At 40.2% G+C, this 22,159-nt stretch overlaps 1 protein-coding gene across 4 annotated transcripts in view; it reads right to left on the bottom strand.

Moving 5' to 3' along the window:
* The window catches only part of PAPSS1 (3'-phosphoadenosine 5'-phosphosulfate synthase 1), a 524,017-nt gene that overhangs the window by 97,925 nt on the left and 403,933 nt on the right, over window positions 1–22,159 (bottom strand). For 3 of the 4 annotated variants that reach the window (XM_069094889.1, XM_069094871.1, XM_069094880.1), the window contains exons 3-5: window positions 9,576–9,690; window positions 7,322–7,557; window positions 1,749–1,887 (exon numbers count right to left, since the gene is read on the bottom strand). In XM_069094889.1, the coding sequence (XP_068950990.1) occupies window positions 1,749–1,887; window positions 7,322–7,557; window positions 9,576–9,690 (490 nt within the window). The remainder of the gene's footprint in view (window positions 1–1,748; window positions 1,888–7,321; window positions 7,558–9,575; window positions 9,691–22,159) is intronic. The other variant, XM_069094899.1, reaches the window with a different exon arrangement.

Raw genomic sequence — 22,159 nt, forward strand, 5'->3', positions numbered from 1 at the left:
GGTATTATAACTGCTCAGAGAACTGAATGGCCAGGAGGTCCAAGCAGAGGGATATTTGTGAATACCAGTATAAGGAGGAATGTGGGGGTTCACTGGACAGGGATTCTCAGTGATTATTCACCCAAGGAATTTTAGGTTCACAGACTCATCGACCTAGAATTGGGAAGGTCATGAGAGGTTATCTACTCCTCTACCCTCATGTTACAGAGGAGCAAACTGAGTCCTAGAGGGATTAAGGGTCATTATTACACAGGTAGTAAATGTCAGATATAATTCCAGGTCCTCTGACTGGAGTTCACTATAGCACAGGGTAAAGAGTTTCGAGGTGACCTTGGTCAAGGCAATAAGAACTGTCCTGTCAGAGGGAACCAAGTTTTAATAAAAAGCAGGCAAAGCGTACCCCTGTGCCCAGAGGCTGTAATTCTTAAAGTCTCCTTCCTTGGTACAATGACAAACTGGAACACATCTAGAAAGTGGCAACCAGGTAGGCCAGCGGGTTGAAGATTGACCACAGGGAAATGAAGAAACCAGAGATAATCAGCAAAAGCTATTGGGGAAAGGGGGGGGGGGGGGGGGGGGGGGGGGGGGGGGGGTATGGACAGAAAGACCAGAGGAAACACAATGGCTGTGGTCAAGTATCTAAAGACAATCCTTTCTTAACCCCAGAAGGCAGAATTAATTTGATGTGAAGTTGCAGAGAGGAAAGTTCTGATTAGATATCATGAAAAACTTCCTAAACATTACAGCTCCCCCAAAACAGAAAGCTTTCTGGGATGGTGAAGGGGTCGCTTCATCACCAGAGATTTTCAAGAAGAGATTAAATGACCCACTTGTTAGAAATGTTGGACAGGCCTTTGAGATTCCATCCAGTGTCTGTGACTTTTATTTATATATATATGCTTATACACAAATTTTATATACAAATCTATGTACAAAGACAAACAAGGTTCAGATCCAACCCCAAGGAATTTTCAGATTTCAAAATTTCAGAATTTTCCTCAATATTATGTGAGCTAGAACTCCCTTTCCTAGAACAGAAAGTAGCATTGGCTTGCCAGGTTATCTCCATCCTGAGCCTCTAAGACTATCCAGGGAGGTTGTCTCCAATCTCCACAAGTTCTACCCTTCTAGTGTCCAGAGCTCAGGGGAATTATCTCCTACCAACTGGTTACTCAACAAGCACTTATTAAACACCCACTATGCACCAAACACTATGCTAGATACCAGAGACAAAGACAAAAATAGAACCAGCCCTGTCTTCAAGGACCTTGCAGTATAAAAGTGGGACAACACATACAAATCCTGAGGACAGTGGGCAGGAAGAGCACTAGAGGCAGGGAAGCGGGGAGAGTAAAAGAGATTCAGGAAAGGTCTCACTGGAGATCGTAAGAGACAGAGGCACAGAGGGAAGGAGAGCTGAGTCAGAGCTGTGAAGGGCCTGAAAAATCCCCAATGGGCTTTTTGTATTTGCTCTTAGTTGTTTATCCTTCATTCTCAAAGACCATGACATCAGGGAAGTGATGCCATGACATGCAAGTGAATTAGATTTAAGTGAGGCAGGGCTGTGCAAGATCTCCAGCCTCACTTTCTTCTCCAGAGCCATCTGGGTCCAGTGGCCAGATATCCATCAGGATGACTGGTTATTTGCTTCTAGAGGCACTGGAGTGACATGAGTCCTGCCCATATGCCCAAACTGCAGCTGTGGCTAAAAGGAACAACACGGAAAAGAAAACACCATCCTTGAGTACCTTTAATCTCTCCAGCTCGGGCCTTTTTGTAGAGTCCTTTGACATCTCTTTCTTCACACACATGCAGAGGTGCATCAACAAACACTTCAAAAAAAGGTAAGCTTGCTCCTTCATGAATCTGCCTCGCATTATTACGATCCTGAGGGAAAAGAAAACCATTTTAGGAGTTAAAAAAAAACTAACCAGCACATTCTTCTGCTACTGTCTTGGCCAAGATCCCTTACAGTCTTCAAGATGCCTATGACCTGTCTCTGACATTGAAGGGCACTATCACTGCAGATGGTCCTCATCTGGCTCTACAGACACCAAGTCACTGTGCCCCATTAGCAAAGTCATCCAAACCATAAAACCCACTGAGGCTTTGAAACGAAAAGTTCAGAAAAAGACGTGTTCGCCCAAATACTTGATGCATCTCGAGGGGGAAAAACCTCTCTTCCATGTAAAAAGGAAAATGGAAGGAAAATAAAAGTCAATTTAAAAGACATTTATTTGGGCACTTACCATGAGGAAACCTTTGTGCTAAGGGAGAACACAAAGATACATACACACACACACACACACACACACACTCTCTCTCTGTCTCTGTCTCTCTCTCCCCCTCCCTCTCTCTCTCTCTCTCCCTATCTCCCCTTCTCCTCTCCCTCTCCCTCCCTCTCTCTCTTTCCCTCTCTTCCTCCCTCCCTCTCCCTCTCCCTCCCTTTCTCTCTCTCAGAGACAGAGACAGAGGAGAGAGAGAGGGGGGGGGGAGGGGGGGGACAGAGTGAGCACACAAATGCATATCCAGCCATGAGCACCTGTAGGGGAAGTTTCACTAAATGGCATTTGAACTTGACTTTGAAGGCCAAGGATAACTTTAACAGTTATACAATGACACATTCTAGACAGAGAGAACTGGCTGAATGAGGGTGAAAAGCATGCAATATCCCTGGGAGGTAGTACAATCTGGCTCTGGAGGAGAAATATATCAAGAGAGGCCACCTGCATGCAGTCAGAGTGGCCATTTGGAAGTGAGCAGCCATGAAAGATTTCACAGTAAAGAAGATATGAAGAGAAATACTGTCTCTTTAGCTGTGCCCTTTTCAGAAAGGGGGCGGAAATTTAAATTTTGCCAAATTTGCTATTTAAATTGGCCAAAGAAGGATGCTATCATAGTACCAGATGAAGGCCTGGAGCCCTCAAGGCCCCTGGGTCCACCAGCTAATGCATTCTTCAGTGACAAGTCCACAGAACAGAGGCGTTCAAGGGATGTGTTTATCTACATGCATTTAGGGCACTGAAGCAGCAATATGAACTGAGTGCTGGGCCTGAGTTCTAATCCTGCCTCAGATATTTACTAGTTATGTCACCCTGGGCAATTCACTGCACCTCCATCTACCTCTGTTTGCCCAACTGTAAAATGGAGGGGCACCTACCTCTCAGGATTGCTATGATGATCAAATAAGGCAGTAACTGTAAAGCCTCCTACAAAGCACTATTTGAGTGCTAGCTACTAATGCTATGGATAAGCCATCAACAAGCCCAGCTGGAATCCCAGAGGCTAAGCCAAGGTCAGAGGGAAAAACTGGGTAAATAAGGGCAAGTCCCTGGCAAGCCATTCAGTGTCAATCTCAGTTTTCTTATCTGTAAAATGGGGATAATAACAGCACTTCCCTCCCTGGGTGGTGAGAAGCAAATAAGATAATGTTTACAAAGTGCTTGGCAAAGCTTAAAGCACTCTCTGCATGATCAATTATCAATTATTATTTATCAAAGGAAGTCAGCCAGTCAGCTTAAGTAGTTTTCCTAAGAAGGAAGTGTTTAAATGATTTGCCCAAGGTCACAAAACTCCAGAGAGGAACTAGGTTTCAACTGGCTCTCAGAACTTCCCTTGACCTAAGGGGTGGAATTTTTAATAGATATATAAATACCTTTTCTCAACTTGGGCTGGGACTAGATGTTCCCCAAAGGAAAACCCAGGCCCTGGAGCTAAAAATCTCAAAGACAACAAAGATAAGGTCAAAAACAAATGAACCTGTAAGAAGCATTTCGGTTCCCAGGCCTTAAGGAGCAAGCACAGAAGAAAATGTGAAGGAAAAAAAAGGGATTCTGCCTCTAGAAACCACGCTTCCATCTTTTCCAAAAAAGGAATTTCATTTCCACCTCCCACAGCAGTTTATAGTAAAGAGCAAATGAGATGATGTGTGAAAACCAGGAACTACCATGATTCACTAATCTTGAATAAATAATGGTGGTTTTCAATGGAATATTAAATATTTCCGAACAAACAAGAAACGTAATTCAGATTTATGGAATACATCTCGGTAGGTTTCTTCATGTTCCCTTATGTACTTACATGGGGGCATCACTGGCAAGTTACACAGACAAAAGACCCACTAAGGTCTGAAAGACCAAAACCTTAATTGCATCATCCTTAAAAGGAACTGATAAAATGAACATCACGTACCAGGCACCAGCACCTGTTCTCAAAGAGCTGGCATGCAGACAGAAGAAAGGACACTCGAGTATACAGGCAGCTACCAAGCCCACACAAAGCAGGGCCAAAGCAACCTCAGGGGAAGATGCTAGCAGCCAAAAGATCAGGGAAGGCTCCGTAAGCAGGACAGCACTGAATTGTGTTCTTGAAAGCAAACAAGGATTCTAAGGTGAGAATACATTCCAGAGTAGGGACAGCCAGTTCAAGGCCAGCATGCCTGGAGTACTTGTCAGGGAAGCTGAGAAAGATGGAAAGGGCCAGGTAGAAGAAGGCTTTATATACCAAACAGAAGGGCTTATATTTAATTCTGGAAGTAACAGGGAGCCACTAGAGTTTACTGAGTAGAAGTGTGACTTAATTAGATCTGTCCTTCAAGAAAATCATGGCGGTGGCTGTGTGGAGATCGGATTGCAACAAGGAGAAATCTGAGGCATGGAGGTCAATTAGAAGGCTATTATAGTACTAATATAGTGCCTATGTAGTAGACAGTGACATAGTAGCTATATATGGTGGTGTCTTGTGAGTGGAGAGGAGGGGACTAGACAAGATATGTGGTGGAGATTTGGCAACTGAGTGCTATCTAAGCATTAGGAAGTGAGAGGGTCAAAGATAAGACACTGAGGTTTGGGGAGAAAAAAAGAATTCTGTTCTGGACACGTCTGATACATTCAGTTGAAATGTCCAATGGGTAATTCAAGACACAGGACTGTAATCAAGAGACTAGGGCTGGATATATCGATTAGACAGCAAACATTTATTAAGAGCCTACTATAGCCCAGGCAGGTGTTAAGCAATGGGGATGGGGCAGCCAGGTAACACAGCGAGTAAGAGCACCAGCCCCAGTGTCGGGACAACCTGGCGATCCGATCGAATCCGGGCTCAGACACTTAGCACCCACCCAGAAACACCTGGCCGTGTAACCTTGAGAAAGTTACTTAAACCCAATTGCTTAAAAAAAAAAAAGCAATGGGAATAAAAAAGGAGGCAAAAGACTGTCCCTGCCCTCAAGGAACTGACAGTCTGGTAGGGTAGACAACATGCAAACAGACATATCCAAAGCAAGCTATATGCAGAATAAACAAAGGAACAAAAGGAAGGCACTAGAATTAAGAGGGGTTGAGGAGGGCTTCCTGTAGGAGGTGGGATTTTAGCTGAGCCTGGAAGGAAGGCAGGGAGGTCAATGGAGGAAGAAGTGCATTAGAGGCACAGGGGATAGCCCCAGAAAATACCTGGAGCTGAGAGATGGAGTGAACAGCCAGAAGGCCAGAGTCATCTGCTCAGAAATAACAGGACCAATGGAAGCTCTCACCAAGTCAGAGTGTGTAGAGAGTGAAGAGAAGAGAGCCCAAGACAAAGCCCTGGGGGACCACTTACACTTAGGGGGATGATCCAGCAAAGGACCCCAAGAAGGAAGCAGGCAGAGCAGTGTCATGAAAACCCAGTGGGGACATGTATAACCTATATCTCTTTGCTTGCTGTCCTGGAGAGGTGGTGGGGAGGGGAGGGAGAGAGAAAAATTTAGAACTCAAAATCTTCTAAAAAATGAATGTTGGAATTACAGAATCTGAATGCAGACTGAAGCAAAGTGCTTCCTCTCTCTCTTTCCTTTGTTCCTTCTTTCTCATTGTTCAGGCCATTGGTTATAATCCTTGTTTATAATCTGACTAATGTTTAATGTGAAGGTATCTGTAGAACCCATATCGGATTGTATGCCACCATGGGGGGGAGGGGGAGGAGAGATAGGGGAAGAAAATTTGGAACTCAAAACCTTGTGAGACTAAATGTTGTAAGCTAAAAGTAAATAAATAATTTTTTTAAAAATCAATGTTGAAAACTATCTTTACATATAATTGGGGAGAAAAGAAAATACTATTTAAAAAAAAGAAAAAAATCAAATTAAAAAAAAAAAAACCCAGTGAGGAAAAAGTACTCCCAAAGAGAGGATGGTCAATGCAGAGTCAAGATGGGTGAGAAATAGAAAAAGGCCATCAGATTTGGCAATTAAATTTCTATAAGAACAGATAGATGGTGGAAATAACCCAGTTTGGGGTTTATCTAGTCATGAGAGGAGACATGACAAGAACGCAAGGGATTTGAGAATAGAGATCAGTATAGAGTTGAACCTGGGAAGGAAAGAGAGCACAGCTAGAGTTAAGGCAATGGACTAGGAAAAGCAGATTATACCAAAGCCAACTCACTATCTTGCCCAAAGAAATCTAAAGGTTACGGGCGAACAGGTCAGGAAAGGTGAGTCCTCCACACAAAAAGACTGAGGAGCCTCCAATTATGAAGATCATGTCAGTAATGTAAACAAATACATCAATTATTAAGTAATATGGGAAATATATTCAACCTCAAATTATGTCCAGCGTTTAAAAACAGGTTGGGTTCTTGTAAATTAGATTTATTTCTAGGAAGATAAAGGAGAGGGGCAATGATGAACCAAAGACTGAATGTCCATGAACCATTAGAAGAATGTCTTCATTGCATCAATAATCGTAAAACTATCTGAAAGAGCCCAATTCATCACTTTTCCAACACAATAGGCTTTCATCAAAAGTAATCTTTGAAAGAATATCTTTAATGAATTCTTTGGTCATGTGGCTCCCAAATTCATACTTAAACTTGCAATGCCGTTAACATAAGATTTACTGAACTGGATTTGAGGAGGCCATACACTGAACCTGTCACCACTGATGTTCAGTCATGGTAGTCATGCCCCGCTCTTTGTGGGGATTTCTTGGCAGAGACACTGGAGGGGTTTGCCATTTCCTTCTCCAGCTGATTTTATAGATGAAGAAACTGAGGCACACAGGGTTAAGTGACTTGCTCAGGGTCACACAGCTAGTAAAAGGGTGAAGCCGCACTTAGCTCACGAAGAGGAATCTTCCCAATTCTAAGACCAGCGGTCTATCCATTGTGCCACCTTGCTGCCCACCATCACTACAGTAAGTCTTTTAATTTTTAATTTTTCGAATTACATCAAAGTATAACTTCTTTGCTTCCTTTATAATTTGTCTTTTTTCTTTGCTTCCATGAGAGTTAAAAAATATCTATCACTAAAAAAAAAGAAGACGACCACAGAAGGGAAGACACCTACCTGGGTATAAGGAGATATGAAACTGGTGATACACACGAGGCCGGCGTCCGCAAAGAGCTTGGCAACCTCTGCAATGCGCCGGACGTTCTCCTCCCTGTCCTCCGGCGAGAAGCCCAGGTTCTTGTTGAGACCCTGCCGTATGTTGTCACCATCCAGAGTGTAGCACGGGATGCCGTGGCAGACGAGATACTCCTCTAGTGCCATGCTCACGGTCGTCTTCCCAGCTCCAGACAAACCTGGGAGTTGGGAATCGCCAAGCGCGGTTTAGACCAGGGACTCTTCACCTGGGATCTGCTGACTTTTTTGTTTGTTTTGTTTTTGTTTTTTTAATATTTTGCTATTTCGATCATTTGTTTCCTTTGAATTCTTATGCATTTTATGTTATACAGGCTTCACTAGGCTGTAGCCAAAGGAGTCTGGGACACAAGAAAGGTTAAGAATCTCTGGTTTAGACCTCATATGTAATAGGGGTTTGTGAGAAGTACTACCAAAGAAAAAAGATTATTGTATCTTCACATAATAGTAACTAGAATTTGTATATAAAATATATATTTTCATATTTGCTAATTTGATCCTTACATAACCTCATGAAATAGGTGCTATTAATATCCCCATTTTATGGGTGAGTAAACTGAGGTTGATAAGTGATGAAGAGACCTGGGTCACACAGCTAGCAAATGCATGAGGCAGGATTTAAACTCAGGTCTCCTTTCCTCCAAATCCAGTACTCTATGAGCTGCAGCACCAAGATGTCTAAGGAGCAATGATACCATTTATCTTCCATTGTTTATTCACAATACCAACAAAAAGAAAATCTAACAAAGGAGAGACAGACTTCATTACCTCAACAGCTATCTCTAAAAGGGGAACATATGCAGTTCCGAAATGATGAAAGCATGTGTTGCAATAACCCTGACATACAGAATTGAACTTAATCTGGAACTCACTGGGGATCTTAAACAGAATTTAGTGGTAGTTAGCTAAATTTCAAATGTTCCCTTTGGATGCTATTGTGTCATAGCCTTACTGAAGTTTCACATTTAAAAAGAAAAATATACATTCTTTTAAATTATATTACTCTAGGATGGGAAAGAGAGTGACAAAAGTGAACCAAAGGCCAGTTTCCATAACATCCATAAACTGTTAGCAGAAAGGTTCTGATTCTACTGAAGTGATCTGGTTGCCCAATTTATCAACCCTCATTCCCTTTTCCACATGCTCTTTATAATCACCCTAAATAATGATAATGCTTAGTTACGGTCTGATAAAGGAATGGGAAGAGGTGGAGGCAGACACATGCTAATAGTTTCCAGTAGCTGGGGATTTTTTAAGGTATCATTCCTAACTTGTTAATTTTTACATCATGGAAACCAGCTACGCCCTCCTACTAAGTACCATGGCACCCCAGCCCAATGGATTATTATTGGAGTAATTTTATGCTTCAGTATTTGTCCATAACCCCCTGTGAGTCCTTCCCATTATATATATTTTCTGTGGTGGGTAAAATAAATCTGTCCCTTAACTAATACCAGTATTTCATACTGATTTCCCCCAAGAAGGGGGCCTGAAGACCATACTTACAGAACCATTACTCTAGATTACCCTACAGACAGTTCTCATTTTATGGAAATTCAAATCACACAAATTCTACTTTTTATAAAGAATTCTGAAAGAAATCCACATTCCAAAAAAAAAAAAAAAAACATCAAAACCCATGTTAACTTCATCGTACAGTCCTGTACTCTGTACACTCCTGCCCCTTAACTTGGGTGTTTTGGAGCCTCCCACCCACCCCACCACCAAAAAAAACCCCCAAATCCTCTAAGTGAAAGCAGAAGAAGGTATGAAGAGAGACAGCCATACCACTGCTAGATTAGGGGACTGGCTTGAGACCCCAGTACCAAGAGAGACAGACCTTTGACCCCCACGTCTGTTTTCTGTCAGTCTGCCTTGAGGACCACATGTCGGTCCCCAGCCCCCACGGCATCCATGCTCCCATCATCTCCTGTCTGTAGCTGCATTGAGCCCCTACATCTCTGCTCCCCTCTCCCTACCATGGGTGGCCACATGTTCCTCCTCCTGCACTCACTACTCTGTCCCAGGCCCCCACACATCCTTGAACCATATGCTGGCCCCCTCCCTCCAAAGGCAAATTCACATTACATAAAAACTGCTTTACACAGAGGTCTGTGGAACAGTCTACTTACAGTGTCTGTGCCTGGTATAAAAATCAATTTGCTTTGGTTGACTATACCTGTTAACCAAACTGTACAACCACGAAATCCACCTCTGGTCCCCACCACTTGACCTCGTTTATTTCTGCTGACATGATGTGCTTGGTAAGTGACATTGGTGGCCCTCTGCATCCCCTATAAAAAACAGATAGAGAATCATTCTACTTTTACAGGGTTTTTCCAAAAGCAAAGACATATTCAATTCCAGTATCCAAGGTACTCCACCATGACATGCTGTATAAGAAAAAAATTGAACAAGGGACAAAACAAGTTCACCAGACCAGAAGATCTCATAATGAGGTCTGAGCACCCTTGGAAGTTCCCAAAATTCTTTAAAGAGGGTCCCTCAAGATCAAAACTATTTCCACAAAATACTAGGATTCATTTCTAATGCAGTAAATGTTGATAGTCATAATTCACAAAAATAAAAGCTACTAAGGGAGAGGTAGTTCTCAATCATTTTTAAGAATGTAAGGGGGTCCTGAGACCAAAAAAGTTTGAGAACCACTACCCTAGACAACAAACTAGAGTGTTGTGTCTCATGTCACATCTCATGAGGGACACTGACAAACTACAACATGAACCAAGATGGCAAGGAGACACCATGTATCGTATCTGGAAGAATCGAAGAACTAAGGAGATTTAGGCTGGAAAAGAAAACACGTGAGGGAAAAGAAGAAGAAAGAGACATAATCACCAGTTTCAAATGCCTGGAATAAGCATTAGATTTGTGCTTTATGACTCCAGAGGAGAAGAGTAAACCCAAGATACAGACTCTTTTAAGGAGGTAAATTTCAGCTCAATAGAAGAAGCACCTTTCTTCTAATTAAAGCAGCCCAAGGATGGAGTGGGGTACAATTAGGCTGTAAACTCCTTAAGGGCAGAGGTGGTTTTTGCCTGTTTCAATATCCCTTGTCCTTAGCATAGTGTCTGGCACACAGTAAACACCTGATGAATGTTGGTTGACACGGAATCAGTCAACCAACTCAAATACTCCCTTCAAATTCTAAGGTCTTTTCATGGAGGTCAGAAACTTTTTTTCAAAAGCCAATCGCCAGCAAAACAAGAAAGCAAACCTTTCTTGTCACGAATTTCTATCTGCTATTTTCCCAGCAATCAAATTTATAGCCTATTAATTTTTTTTTAAGAAGTCACTTCACTGGTTTAAAAAAAAGAAACTCAGCATTTTCAGAATTCAAGTCCCTTCTTGTCCAAAGCCAACAAGGTTAATTTTCCAGTGGATTTTTTTTTCTCTCAAAACAAAGAACAAGTCAGGCAGGTTCTGTTGGATGTATAACCAGCCCTTGAAAAAGGTTAAATAGAAATCAAGACATAGAACGAGGTAATCAGAAGCAATGCCTCAAATACTGGGAGAGACAAAACAAAAGTACTGATATAAAGATCTTATTTTATAAAGCTAAATTATTTTCCCACTTTAGAAATTTAGAAGAAGAAAAAATAGCAATGAGGCATCTCTGTGGTTTTTGGTCCAGAGGAGGGGGGCGAAAAAAGAAAATACAGTATAGGGTGAGAAAAAATTGGAAGCTTTTCCCAAAGCGGGGAGAAAACAAGTGCATAGATAAGAATATGCAGCAAAAGATAAAGAAAACACAAATATATGTAACATGATAGTTATACACAAGGCAGTTTGGGAGGGGGGGCAGTAGTAGTCAGGAAGATCAGAAAAGACTTCATACAAAAGATGATGGCTGACCTACATCTCAAAGGAAAAGAGTCTTTGAGGCAGAGATTACAGAGGTAACATAGTCCAGGAACCAGGCACAGCTAATGCAAAAGGACAGAGAAGGGAGATCCAAGGTATCAAGGACATCAAGATACTTGAGGAGTAGAGAGCAGACCAGCTGGGCTAGGTCAGAGTATGCAGTATAATATCCACTAAAAACTAGAATGATAAACTCGAAATCAGATAGTGAAGGGTTTTCAAAAGCTAAACAAAGGAGATTGTTTCCTCTTAGACACATAATAAGGGGGCCATAAACTTGTTTGGGTTGGTTTTTTTTTTGATAACTATATTTCAATATAATTGACTTCCTTTGTAATCTTTTGTATTACTTATAATCCTTGTAATTCCTTTGTAATATTCAAAAACATTATTCTGAGAAAGGGTCCAGAGGCTTCACCAGATTGCCAAAGAGGGCCACACAAGAAAAGTTAAGACCCCCTGTCTTAGAGGCAAAACATTAAGGGGCCACTAGAGTTTATGGACTATTGGAATCATATATAGCTGTGACTGAGGAAAATCCCTTTGGCAGCAGCATGGAGGCTGAACTGGATGGCGTAGAGCTGTGGGAGAAGAGACCAAGTAGAAGACTGTTGCAACAATCTAAGGGAGAGTGATGAGAGCCTTTCTTCTGCCTCTCCTCTAGGCATTAGTGACTTCTGAAGCTGAACCAAACTGCAGGCACTTATCTTGGAGCATATTAAGACTTAGTTTGGGGCCAGAGCTGTGATTTCACTGTAGGGAACTGCCCATAAAGAAACTCCCTCTACCGATGCAGCCCCAACTATCCTCCAACTTAAGATCGCAGTTACTTGGAACACAAAGATGCTAAATGGTATCACCAGGAGTGATTTTTGAGTAAACAAGAAAAAACAGGGGTAGGGACTCAGCCTCCCCAACAGCAGGATCATTCCTAGCATCCTCTTAACATGATAAGTGTTTATGAACACATCATGATGTCCTTTCTCTGGGAACCCCAGATCTATTCCAGACACTTAATCTCTAAACTTTTCAGTGACAGCCCGTTTTATTTTTTTTTTAAGCAATCGGGGTTAAGTAATTTGCTCAAGGTTACACGGCCAGTTATTTCTGGGTATGGTGCTAAGTATCGGAGCCTGGATTTGATCCCCAGGTCATCCCGACACTGGGGCCGGTGCTCTTACTCGCTGAGCCACCTGGCCTCCCCTTGACAATCCATTTTAAAGCTACAAATTCTAGTTTGCATATTGTATACTGAATTTCTCTATAAATCCTCTACTAGAAAATGCCACAAGGTTTTTCTGACTACTGCTTTATCAATATAAAACTGCTCCCAAGCCTTCCACTACACTATGAGGCATTATAAAGGGTTTGTTCGGGTGGGTCAGCACAGGCTATAACTGGTGCCTTTGCGAGGCATCTGACCAAGTCTTTAAGTTTGCTCAAATTCTTCGTCCCAAAGGTCTCCAAAAGGCAAATGATGGTTTAAGCTCATTTGATTTTTCTTGTCATGCTTTTTATTCTTTGCAATCATACACACACACACACACACACACACACACACACACACACACATCCTTGAATAATGAGGTTTGACAATAGCAACATAATTCTTCACACATTTATGAAAGTAGCCACTGAATCCTAGAAAAGACACTAGCTCACATAGATGCTTTGATCATGGCCAGATGAGTAGTGCTTCTATTTTCTGGATCAGTGGTCACTCCTTTGCTGGGATACTATGTGACTGACATACTTAACAGAAGCTCTACAAAAATGGCATTTATCAATTGCCAATTTTAGACCAGCTTCCTCTTTCTTTAAAGTCTAATACTCTTTCATCAGTCTTTCCTCGTGTTGTTCTAATATAGTGGGATATTAGCAAGATTTCTTGGGAAGTGACATGGAGGACACAGATTAGGACTCAACAGACCAGAGGCAAGAAGCCCAATTAGGTGGTTATTTAAATAGTTTAGAAGAGAAGGGAAGAAGTCCTAAACCAGGCTAGTTTATAATGAAGAGAATTCAGATCCTCTACAGCCATACCACAGGAAGGTAGCATACCTGGACTACGTTCACAGACTATGTTCCCTCTGTAAGCATACCTAAATCAGCTCCCTTCTTAAAAAGGAAAAAGACCAGTTCAACTGCTCTGTACAATAACTTGGAATTATTATCCAAAAGTTACTAAACTATGCATATACCCTTTGGTCCAGTGATACCCACTCCTAGCCTCATGCCCCAAAGATATCAAAAAAGAGGGAAAGGACCCTGTGAACAAAAAATCTTTTAGAGCAGTACTTTTATTATAGCAAAGAACTTGAAATAGAGGGTGGCTATCAACTAGAGAATGACTGAACAAATAACATATGATTATAATGGAATATTAATATTAACTATACCATAAGATAAGACAAATTGGGAATGGATTAGAGAAAACTGAGACTTGTATGAACTGATGCAGATTAAAGCGAGAAGAACCAGGAAAACAATTTTTACATAGCCTACAACGCTATAGAAGTCAACAATTTCTAAAGATTTAAGGACTTGATCAATGTAACTCGAGAAGACTCAAGTCTCTCACTTCTTAGCAGACATCAAGAGATTAAAGCCTTTAAGTATAAAATGTGACATAACATTTTTCAGATACAACCATTATATAACATAAATTTGTTTGCTTGACTACTTATTTGTTAAAAGGAGTTTAATGAGGAGTAGACTGTTGTGGGGATAGAGAAGTGGTTTAAAAAAAAAAAAGAAAAGAGTATCATCAATTAAAGATTTTAATAACACACAAAAGAAAAATTTATCCAGAAAGATAGTGTTAGTACCATGTTAAAGCTGATGTATACTTTAAAACAAAAAACAAATTATATATGTAAATTCACTGTTTCATAACCAAACCTCTTTGGCAGTTCTTTGTATGTGGAAATGATCATATTTGTTCATGACTGTCAAACTGGTAATAAATTTAAATGTTAGATATTTTTATAAGCAAATACAATAAGAAAAGCCTATTATATGTGGATTTTCAGACAGCTGTTTCATGTTTCAAAATTTGAAATTGCAATAGAAGACTAGATACTTTAATCTGCCTTTTTTTATTAACAGGAAACCAAATGTTTCTCTCTTGCAACCCACATCCCATTGGAAAAAATTTTTTAAAACATCAAATTTATTGTAACAAAGATGAATAGTCAAGCAAACCAATTCCCTTACTGAACAAGTTAAAAAAAATTTATGTCGCATTTTGCACTCTAAATCCAGTATCTTTCTGTCAAGAGGTGGATAAGTTAAGGCAAATAAAAGGTTTTATCATCAGTCTTTTGGAATAGTATATAATAACTACATTGATCACAGTTCTTAAAGCTTTCAAAATTATTTCCTTTTAAATTGTTATTTTATAAAGTGCACTTCTCATTCTGTCCATTTAATTTTCGTCAGTTTATAAAAGTTCCCAAAATTGATCAACTTTACAATGTAAATTTTATACTATAAATTCTTCTGATGCTGCTTATTTCACTCTACTTCAGTTCAAAGGCATCTTTCAACACCCATTTGAAATCATCTATTTCCTTATTTTCTATAGTACTATATCACGTTCATATACTACAATTTGTCCAGTCATTCCCAAAGTGATGGGTATCCCGTAGGTTTCTGGATTTTTAGAGAGTTTTTTTGTTTGTTTTTGACACCAAAAAAAGAGCTGCTATGAATACCATTGTACATATAGGGCTTTTTTCCTCTGATTTCTTTTGGGTATAGACTTAGAATGTTATGCATGGGTCAAAGGGCATGCACCACTTAATAACTTTCTGTACAAAATTCCAAAACACTTTCCAAAATAGTTTTACATATCCACAAGGGGCATTTCAACCTTAAGCACAAGAAGACTTTCCATGGCAGAATGGACAGACGAGAACATTTTTTTCCAACAGAATGCTTCTGAAACAGGTGCTGTGGGCCACTTAAGAGTTTAATCAGGCATTAAAGACTCCAAGGTCATTCGCTGCATCCTGGGCCATCACCAGTTGTCTTGACTTCTGTCCTGCCTCTGTACTTTGAGGATGACTCAGGGAGAATGATGCTGATACTTTGTGCAACTAAACCTCACTTAAATCCAATTCACCTCTGATGTCATTGGTTCTCTTCCAAAAGGACAGACAACTGTCACAAGTTCACTAACGTCTTTCACCTCCCACCTGGCTGATCTCCAGGATCTCACCACTGTCTTCATTAGCTCTTCTTCCAACAAGACTAAATCGACCCTAAAACTCACTCCTCCTCAGGACTGTCTGGCTCTAGGACTCCTCCCCTCCCCCTGTCTGAAGAAGGTAGAGAGTGGACAGCAGAGAGATGTTCCCAGATCCTCCATGTGAGAGGATCCAAGTGCTGGCACCTCCCAGTGTCTACATCCCATGATGCAGATCTTCATCATGTCCCATGCCCAGGTAACTCTTCTATTCCCTTCTCTTCATGCTTTTCAGCTTCTTTTGATGTCTTCTCTTCTCTCATTAGACTGTGAGTTCCATGAGGGCAAGGACTTCCTTTTGCCTTTATTTGGGTCCCCAGAGCTTAACATAGTGTCTGGTACATAACAGGTGACTAATAAATGTTTACTGAATGAACATCTTTCCATAGCTCCTCTCTTTTTTGGTCATCTTTATCAATCTGATGGGTGTGGGGCAGAACTTCAGAAATGCTTTAATTTGCATTTCTCTTTTTAGTGATTTAAAGCATTTTCACATATGGCTATAGATATAGATTTTGTACTAGCCAAAAAACAGATCATTAGAACAGTTTAGGCACACAAAAAAACCTCATCACTTAGTGTTTGATATACACAAAGACCTCAGCTACTTGAATAAGGCTTTACCATTTGATTAAAAAAAGAAAAACCCTCCAGGAACACTAGACAGCAGTACAATAGAAATTAATTTAGACCTCATACCAAGGTAAGTTCCAAAGCCATATGTGACCTAGATATAAAAAAATTATATTATAAATAAATTGGAAAAAGACCAAAAGAATTATCCAAACCTATGGAGGGAAAAAACGTTCAAACAAAGGACAGAAAGGATAACAGAAGATAAAATGGATAATTTTTCTTAGATAAAAATGTAAAGGTTTCATACAAATCCAACAGATCTAAGATTAAAAGGGAAACAACGGGAGAAAAATCTTTACAGCAAGTTTTTTAAATAAACATCTTATTTCCAAAATAAAGAAATAATATAATCTTGTAAGAATAAGAGCCATTTAAAAGGAAATGAGTCAACCTTACTCTCATTGAATTTGGCTTAAGGAGGGAATACACACTAAATTGGGTATCTTACCCTACAGGAAAATAGGGGGGAAAGGGATAAGATGGGGATGATGGGGGGAGGGCAGGTTGGGGGGAGGGTAGTTAGAAGCACACACTTTTGGAAAGGGACAGGGTCAAAGTAGAAAACAGAACAAGTGGGGGGCGGGATAGGATGGAGGGAAATATAGTCAGTCTTTCACAATATAGCCACTATGGAAATGTTTTGTGTAACTACACATGTACAACCTATATTGAATTGCTTATCTTCCCAGTAAGGGTGGGTGATCGAGGGGAAGAAGGGAAAGAATCTAGAATTCAAAGTTTTAAAATCAAATGTTTAAAAAAAATTATTATTTTTTACATACACTGGGAAATAAGTTATAGAGGCACTGGGGTATGGAGATCCATCTAGCCCTACTGGAAAGTCAGAGGGGGCATGGGGGAAGATACAGGAGAAAGCAGATTGGGGGAGGGGGTATTCAGTGGGATCGCTGTTCTGGGGTGGTGGGTAGGGGAAAGACAGGGAGAAAATTTGTAACTCAAAATCTTCTGGAAATGAATGTTATAAACTAAAAATAAACATAAAATTTAAAATAAAAAAAATAAGAGTCATTCCTCAGTTGACAAATGATCTTATATAGCAGTTCTACAAATTTTCTGTCTCAGGATCCCTTCACCCTCTCAAAAATTATTAAGGACCCTAAAGATCCTTGGTTTATGTGGGTTTTATTAAATATTTACCATGTTTGAAATAAGAATGATAAATTTTTTAAATGTTTATGTATTAATTTAGTTAAAATAATAAGCCCATTCCATATTAACATAAATGACGTATTTCATTCAAATTACCCAAAAAAATAGTGAGAAAAGAATCAGTGTTTTTACATATTTATAAAAATCTCTTTAATGACCGGGTTAATAGAAGACAACTAGATAGATTCTCATATCTACTTCTGTATTCAATATGTAGCAAACATGTTGTTTTGCTTCAAATACATGAAGAAAGGGGAGTAGGGAAGGCTTCCTGTAGAAGGTGGGATTTTAGTTGGGACTTAAAGCCAGAAAGGAGAGATGAGGGAGAGCGTTCCAGGCACAGAAGACAGCCAGGAAAAATTATCAGAGCAGAAATATGGGGTGTCTTGTGCAGTGAACAGCCAGGAGGCCAGTGTCACTGGTCAGAAACGCATATGTCAGGGAATAACCTATAAGAAGACTGAGGGGCAGCTAGGTGGCACGGTGAATAGAGCACAAGCCCTGGAATCAGGACCTGAGTTCAAATCAGATCTCAGACACTTGATAGTTAACTAGTTGTGTGACCTTGGGCAAGTCACTTAATCCCAACTGCCTTGCCTTCCCCCCTCAAAAAAAAAGCAGAAGGGTGGGAAGGTAGGAGAGGGTTAGGTTATAAACGTCATTGAATGCCAAACAGAAGACTTTGAATTTGCTCCTGGAGACAATAAGGAGTCATGAGTTTTTCGAATAATGGGGTAATATCATCGGACCTATATATTAGGAAAACCATATTAGTAGCTGACTGGCAAATGGACTGGAGTGGGGAGAATCTTGAGGCAGGCAGACCCACCTGCATACTGCTTCAGTTATCAAAGTGTAAAATGATGGAGCCTGCACTAGAATGCTGGCAGTGTCAGGAGAGAAGGGAGAATATTCAAGAGATATTAAAAAGGTGAAATCGAAAGGCTTTGGCAACACCTTGGAAAAGGAAGGGGGGAAAGAGAGGGGTGTATACCAAGGTAAGTTCAAAATGAGTACATGATTTAGACATAAAGGGTGACACCATAAGCAAATTAGGAGAGCAAGGAATAGTTTACCTGCCATAACTATGGAGAAGGGAAGTATTTATGACCAAACAGGAGATAGAGAACATTACGAAATGCAAAATGAATAATTCTGATTACATTAAATTAAAAATGGTTTGCACAAACAAAGCCAATGAAACCAAGATTAGAAGGAAAGCAGAAAGCTGGGGAACAATTTTTACAGCCAATGTCTCTGACAAAGGCCTCATTTCTAAAATACACAGAAGTCAAATTTTTAAGAATAGAAGGCACAGGGCAGCTAGGTGGCACAGTGAATAGAGCACAGTCCCTGGAGTCAGGAGGAACTGAGTTCAAATCCAGCCTCAGACACTTGACACAAGTACTAGCTGTGTGACTTTGGGCAAGTCACTTAACCCCAAATGCCCTCCAAAAGGCAAAAAAAAAAAAAATAGAAGGCATTCTTTAATTGATAAATGGCCAAAGGATATGAACAGGTAGCTTTCAGAAAAAGAAATTAAAACTATCTATAATCATCGGAAGAAATTCTCTGAATCACTATGATTAGAGAAATGCAAATTAAAACACTTAAGTACCACATTACATCTATCAGACTGGTTAATATGACAGAAAAGGGAAATGTTGGAGATGTGGGAAAACTGGGATACAAATGCAGTGCTGGTAGAGTTGTGAACTGATCCAGACATTCTGAAGAGTGATTTAGAACTATGCCCAAAGAGCAATTAAATTCTGTATCCCAAATCTGTATCCCAAAAAGATCATAAAAAAGGGGAAAGGACCTACATGTACAAAAATATTTATAGCAGCTCTTTTTGTGGGAGCATTTAGAATTGGAAATTAAGGGAATGTCTATCAACTGGAAAATGGCTGAACAAGTTGTAGTATATGAATGTAATGGAATACTCTTATGCTGTAAGAAATAATGAGTAGGAGTATTTCAGAAAAACCTGGATTACATGAACTGATGCTTAGTGAAGTGAGTAGAAACAGGAGAACATTGTATATAATAACAGCAACATTGTGTGATGACTGACTTTGATAGACTTAGCTCTTCTCAGCAAAACAATGATCCAAGACAACTCCAAAATACTCATGATGGAAAATACTATCTACATCCAGAGAAAGCAGCATACTATTTTCACTTTTGTTATTTTTTTGTGACTTTTCCTTTATGTTCTTCTTTCACAACATGATTAATGTGGAGATATGTTAACACGATTGCACATGTATAACCTATATCAGACAGCTTGCTGTCTAGGGGAGGGGAAATGGGAGAGAGAAAAAAAAATTGGAACTCAAAACCTTAGAAAAAATGAATGTTGAAATTCACAAGAATACAAATAATTTCCCAATTGATAAATGGTCAAAGGATATGAACAGGCAGTTTTCAGAGGAAGAAATTAAAGATTATCTATAAGCATATGAAAAAATGTTCTTAATCACTATTGAGCAGAAAAATGTAAATCAAAACAACTCTTAGGTACCACATCTCACCAGTCGGATTGGCCAACATGACAAAACAGGAAAATGATTAATGCTGGAGAAGATGTGGGAAAATTGGAACACTAATGCATTGTTGGTAGAGTTGAGAACTGATCCAACCATTCTGGAGAGCAATGTGGATCTGTGCCCAAAGGGCTATAAAAACGTGCATACCCTTTGACCTAGCAATACCACTTCTAGGGCTGTATCCCAAAGAGATCATACAATTGGGAAAAGGACCTGTAAGTACAAAAATATGGCAAAGAATTGGAAATCAAGGAAATGCCCACCAATTGGGGAATGGCTAAACAAGTCGTGGCATATGAATGTAATGGAATACTATAGTGCTATAAGAAATGAGGGGGGTGGCCAGGTGGCTCAGCAAGTAAGAGCACCGGCTCCAGTGTCAGGATAACCTGGGGATCAAATCCAGGCTCAGATACTTAGCACCACACCCAGAAATAACTGGCCGTGTAACCTTGAGCAAGTTACTTAACCCCGATTGCTTAAAAAAAAAAAAAAGAAATGAGGAACCGATGGATTTCCTAATAACCTGGAGAGACTTATATAAACTGATGCTGAGTGAGAGAAGCAGAACCAGGAGAACATTGTACACAATTACAGACATATATCTGTGATGACTAACTTTGATAGATAGGGCTCCTCTCAGCAATGCAAGGTTATAACTCCAAAGTACTCATGATGGAAAAGCCCATCCACCTCCAGAGAAAGAATTATACAGTCTGAATGTAGATCGAAGCAAACTACTTGCTCTCTCTCTTTCATTTTGTTTTATTTTGCTTCTTCTTCCTCATTGTTCATTCCATTGGTTATAATTCTTCTTTACAACTTCACTAATGCTTAACATAAAAGTATACGTAGAACCAATATCACCACGGGGGGGGGAGGAGGAGGGGGAGGAGAGGGGAAGGGAGAAAATTTGGAACTCAAAAACTTATGGACCTGAATGTCGTAAATAGTAAATAATTTTTTTTAAAGAAAAGAAAGAGGAAAAAATGAACCACTGACAAAAAAAAAATGAAGCTTGAAAACTACACGTAATTGGAAAAAATAAAATGTTTTTTACAAAAACACACAAAAAGGGGTGGGAGGCAAGAGCTAATGAGGTATCAAGGATGACTCCTAGGTTGTGAGTCTGAAGCACTGGGAGGATGCTGGTAGTCTGGACAGGAGGAGAGAAGGAAGGGGTAGGGAGGAAGGATTTAGTGGGAAAAGAAAGAAGTTCAATTCTGGACATACAAAGTTCAAGATCTCTATTAGAGATCCAGTTTGAGATGTCAGAGACACAAGTGAAGATGCAAGGCTGGAGTTCAGCAGAAAGGCTAGGGCATAATAGGTAGATCTGAGAATCATAAGCACATAGATAATTAAAGCCGTCAAGTGAAACAGTATAGAGGGAGATGAGTGTCCAGGATGGAGCGCTGCTGGACACCTACAAGATAGCGCAATGGATGAGGATTCAGCAAAGGAAACTGAGGAGCAGTCTGACTGGTAGGAGGAGAAGCAGGAAGAAGAAAAGGGTGATCAACAGTGTCAAAGGATGCATAGAGGACAAGAAGAGTCAAGATGGAGAAAAGGCCATTGGCTTTGGCAATTAACAAGATCACATCTCGCCACTGGACCCAGATGGCTCCGGAGGAGGAAGTGAGGCTGGCAACCTTTCACAGCCCTCCCACAATTAAATCCAATTCACTTGCAAGTCGTGGTACCATTTTCCTGACGTCATGAAGCTCTTTAAAAATGAAGGATGAACAAGGACAATAAAAAATCACTGGTAACTTTTGAGGGGGCAGCTTCAGTGGGATGATGAGGTCATACTGTAAGGCGTTAAGAGTGAGAGGAGAGAGAATGGAGGCATCTAGTGTAAACAGCCTTTTGCAAGGAGTCTGGCCACAAAGGGGAGAAGAGATATCGATATAGGACGATAATCCAAAAGGATGAAATGATCAAGAGAGGGCGTTTTAGGGGCGGGAGAGATACAGGCATGTTTGTAGGCAGTAGAGAAGGAGAGACTGAAAATCTGCCACACAAAGGGATGACAGAGGGTGATCTGCTGAAGATTCGATGAAAGGTGATAACTTGTGCAGATTAGCTTGGGTAACAAGTTATACTCCCTTCACCATGGGAGGCAGGGGTGAAGGAGAAGGTACCCAAAGACATCTGAGGGATAAGATGAGGAATAGGGGAGAAAAGAAGGCTCACGGTTAATACTGATAGTTCTTAGTATATGTAAATGGATATTCCACAGACTTCTACACAAAGCAAGTTTTATATACCACA

This window comes from Petaurus breviceps, unplaced genomic scaffold (assembly GCF_028583685.1).
Source record: "Petaurus breviceps papuanus isolate PSGF00001 unplaced genomic scaffold, PetGlider_PUasm1.0 126, whole genome shotgun sequence".
In the NCBI taxonomy this organism is placed as follows: Eukaryota; Metazoa; Chordata; class Mammalia; order Diprotodontia; family Petauridae; genus Petaurus; species Petaurus breviceps.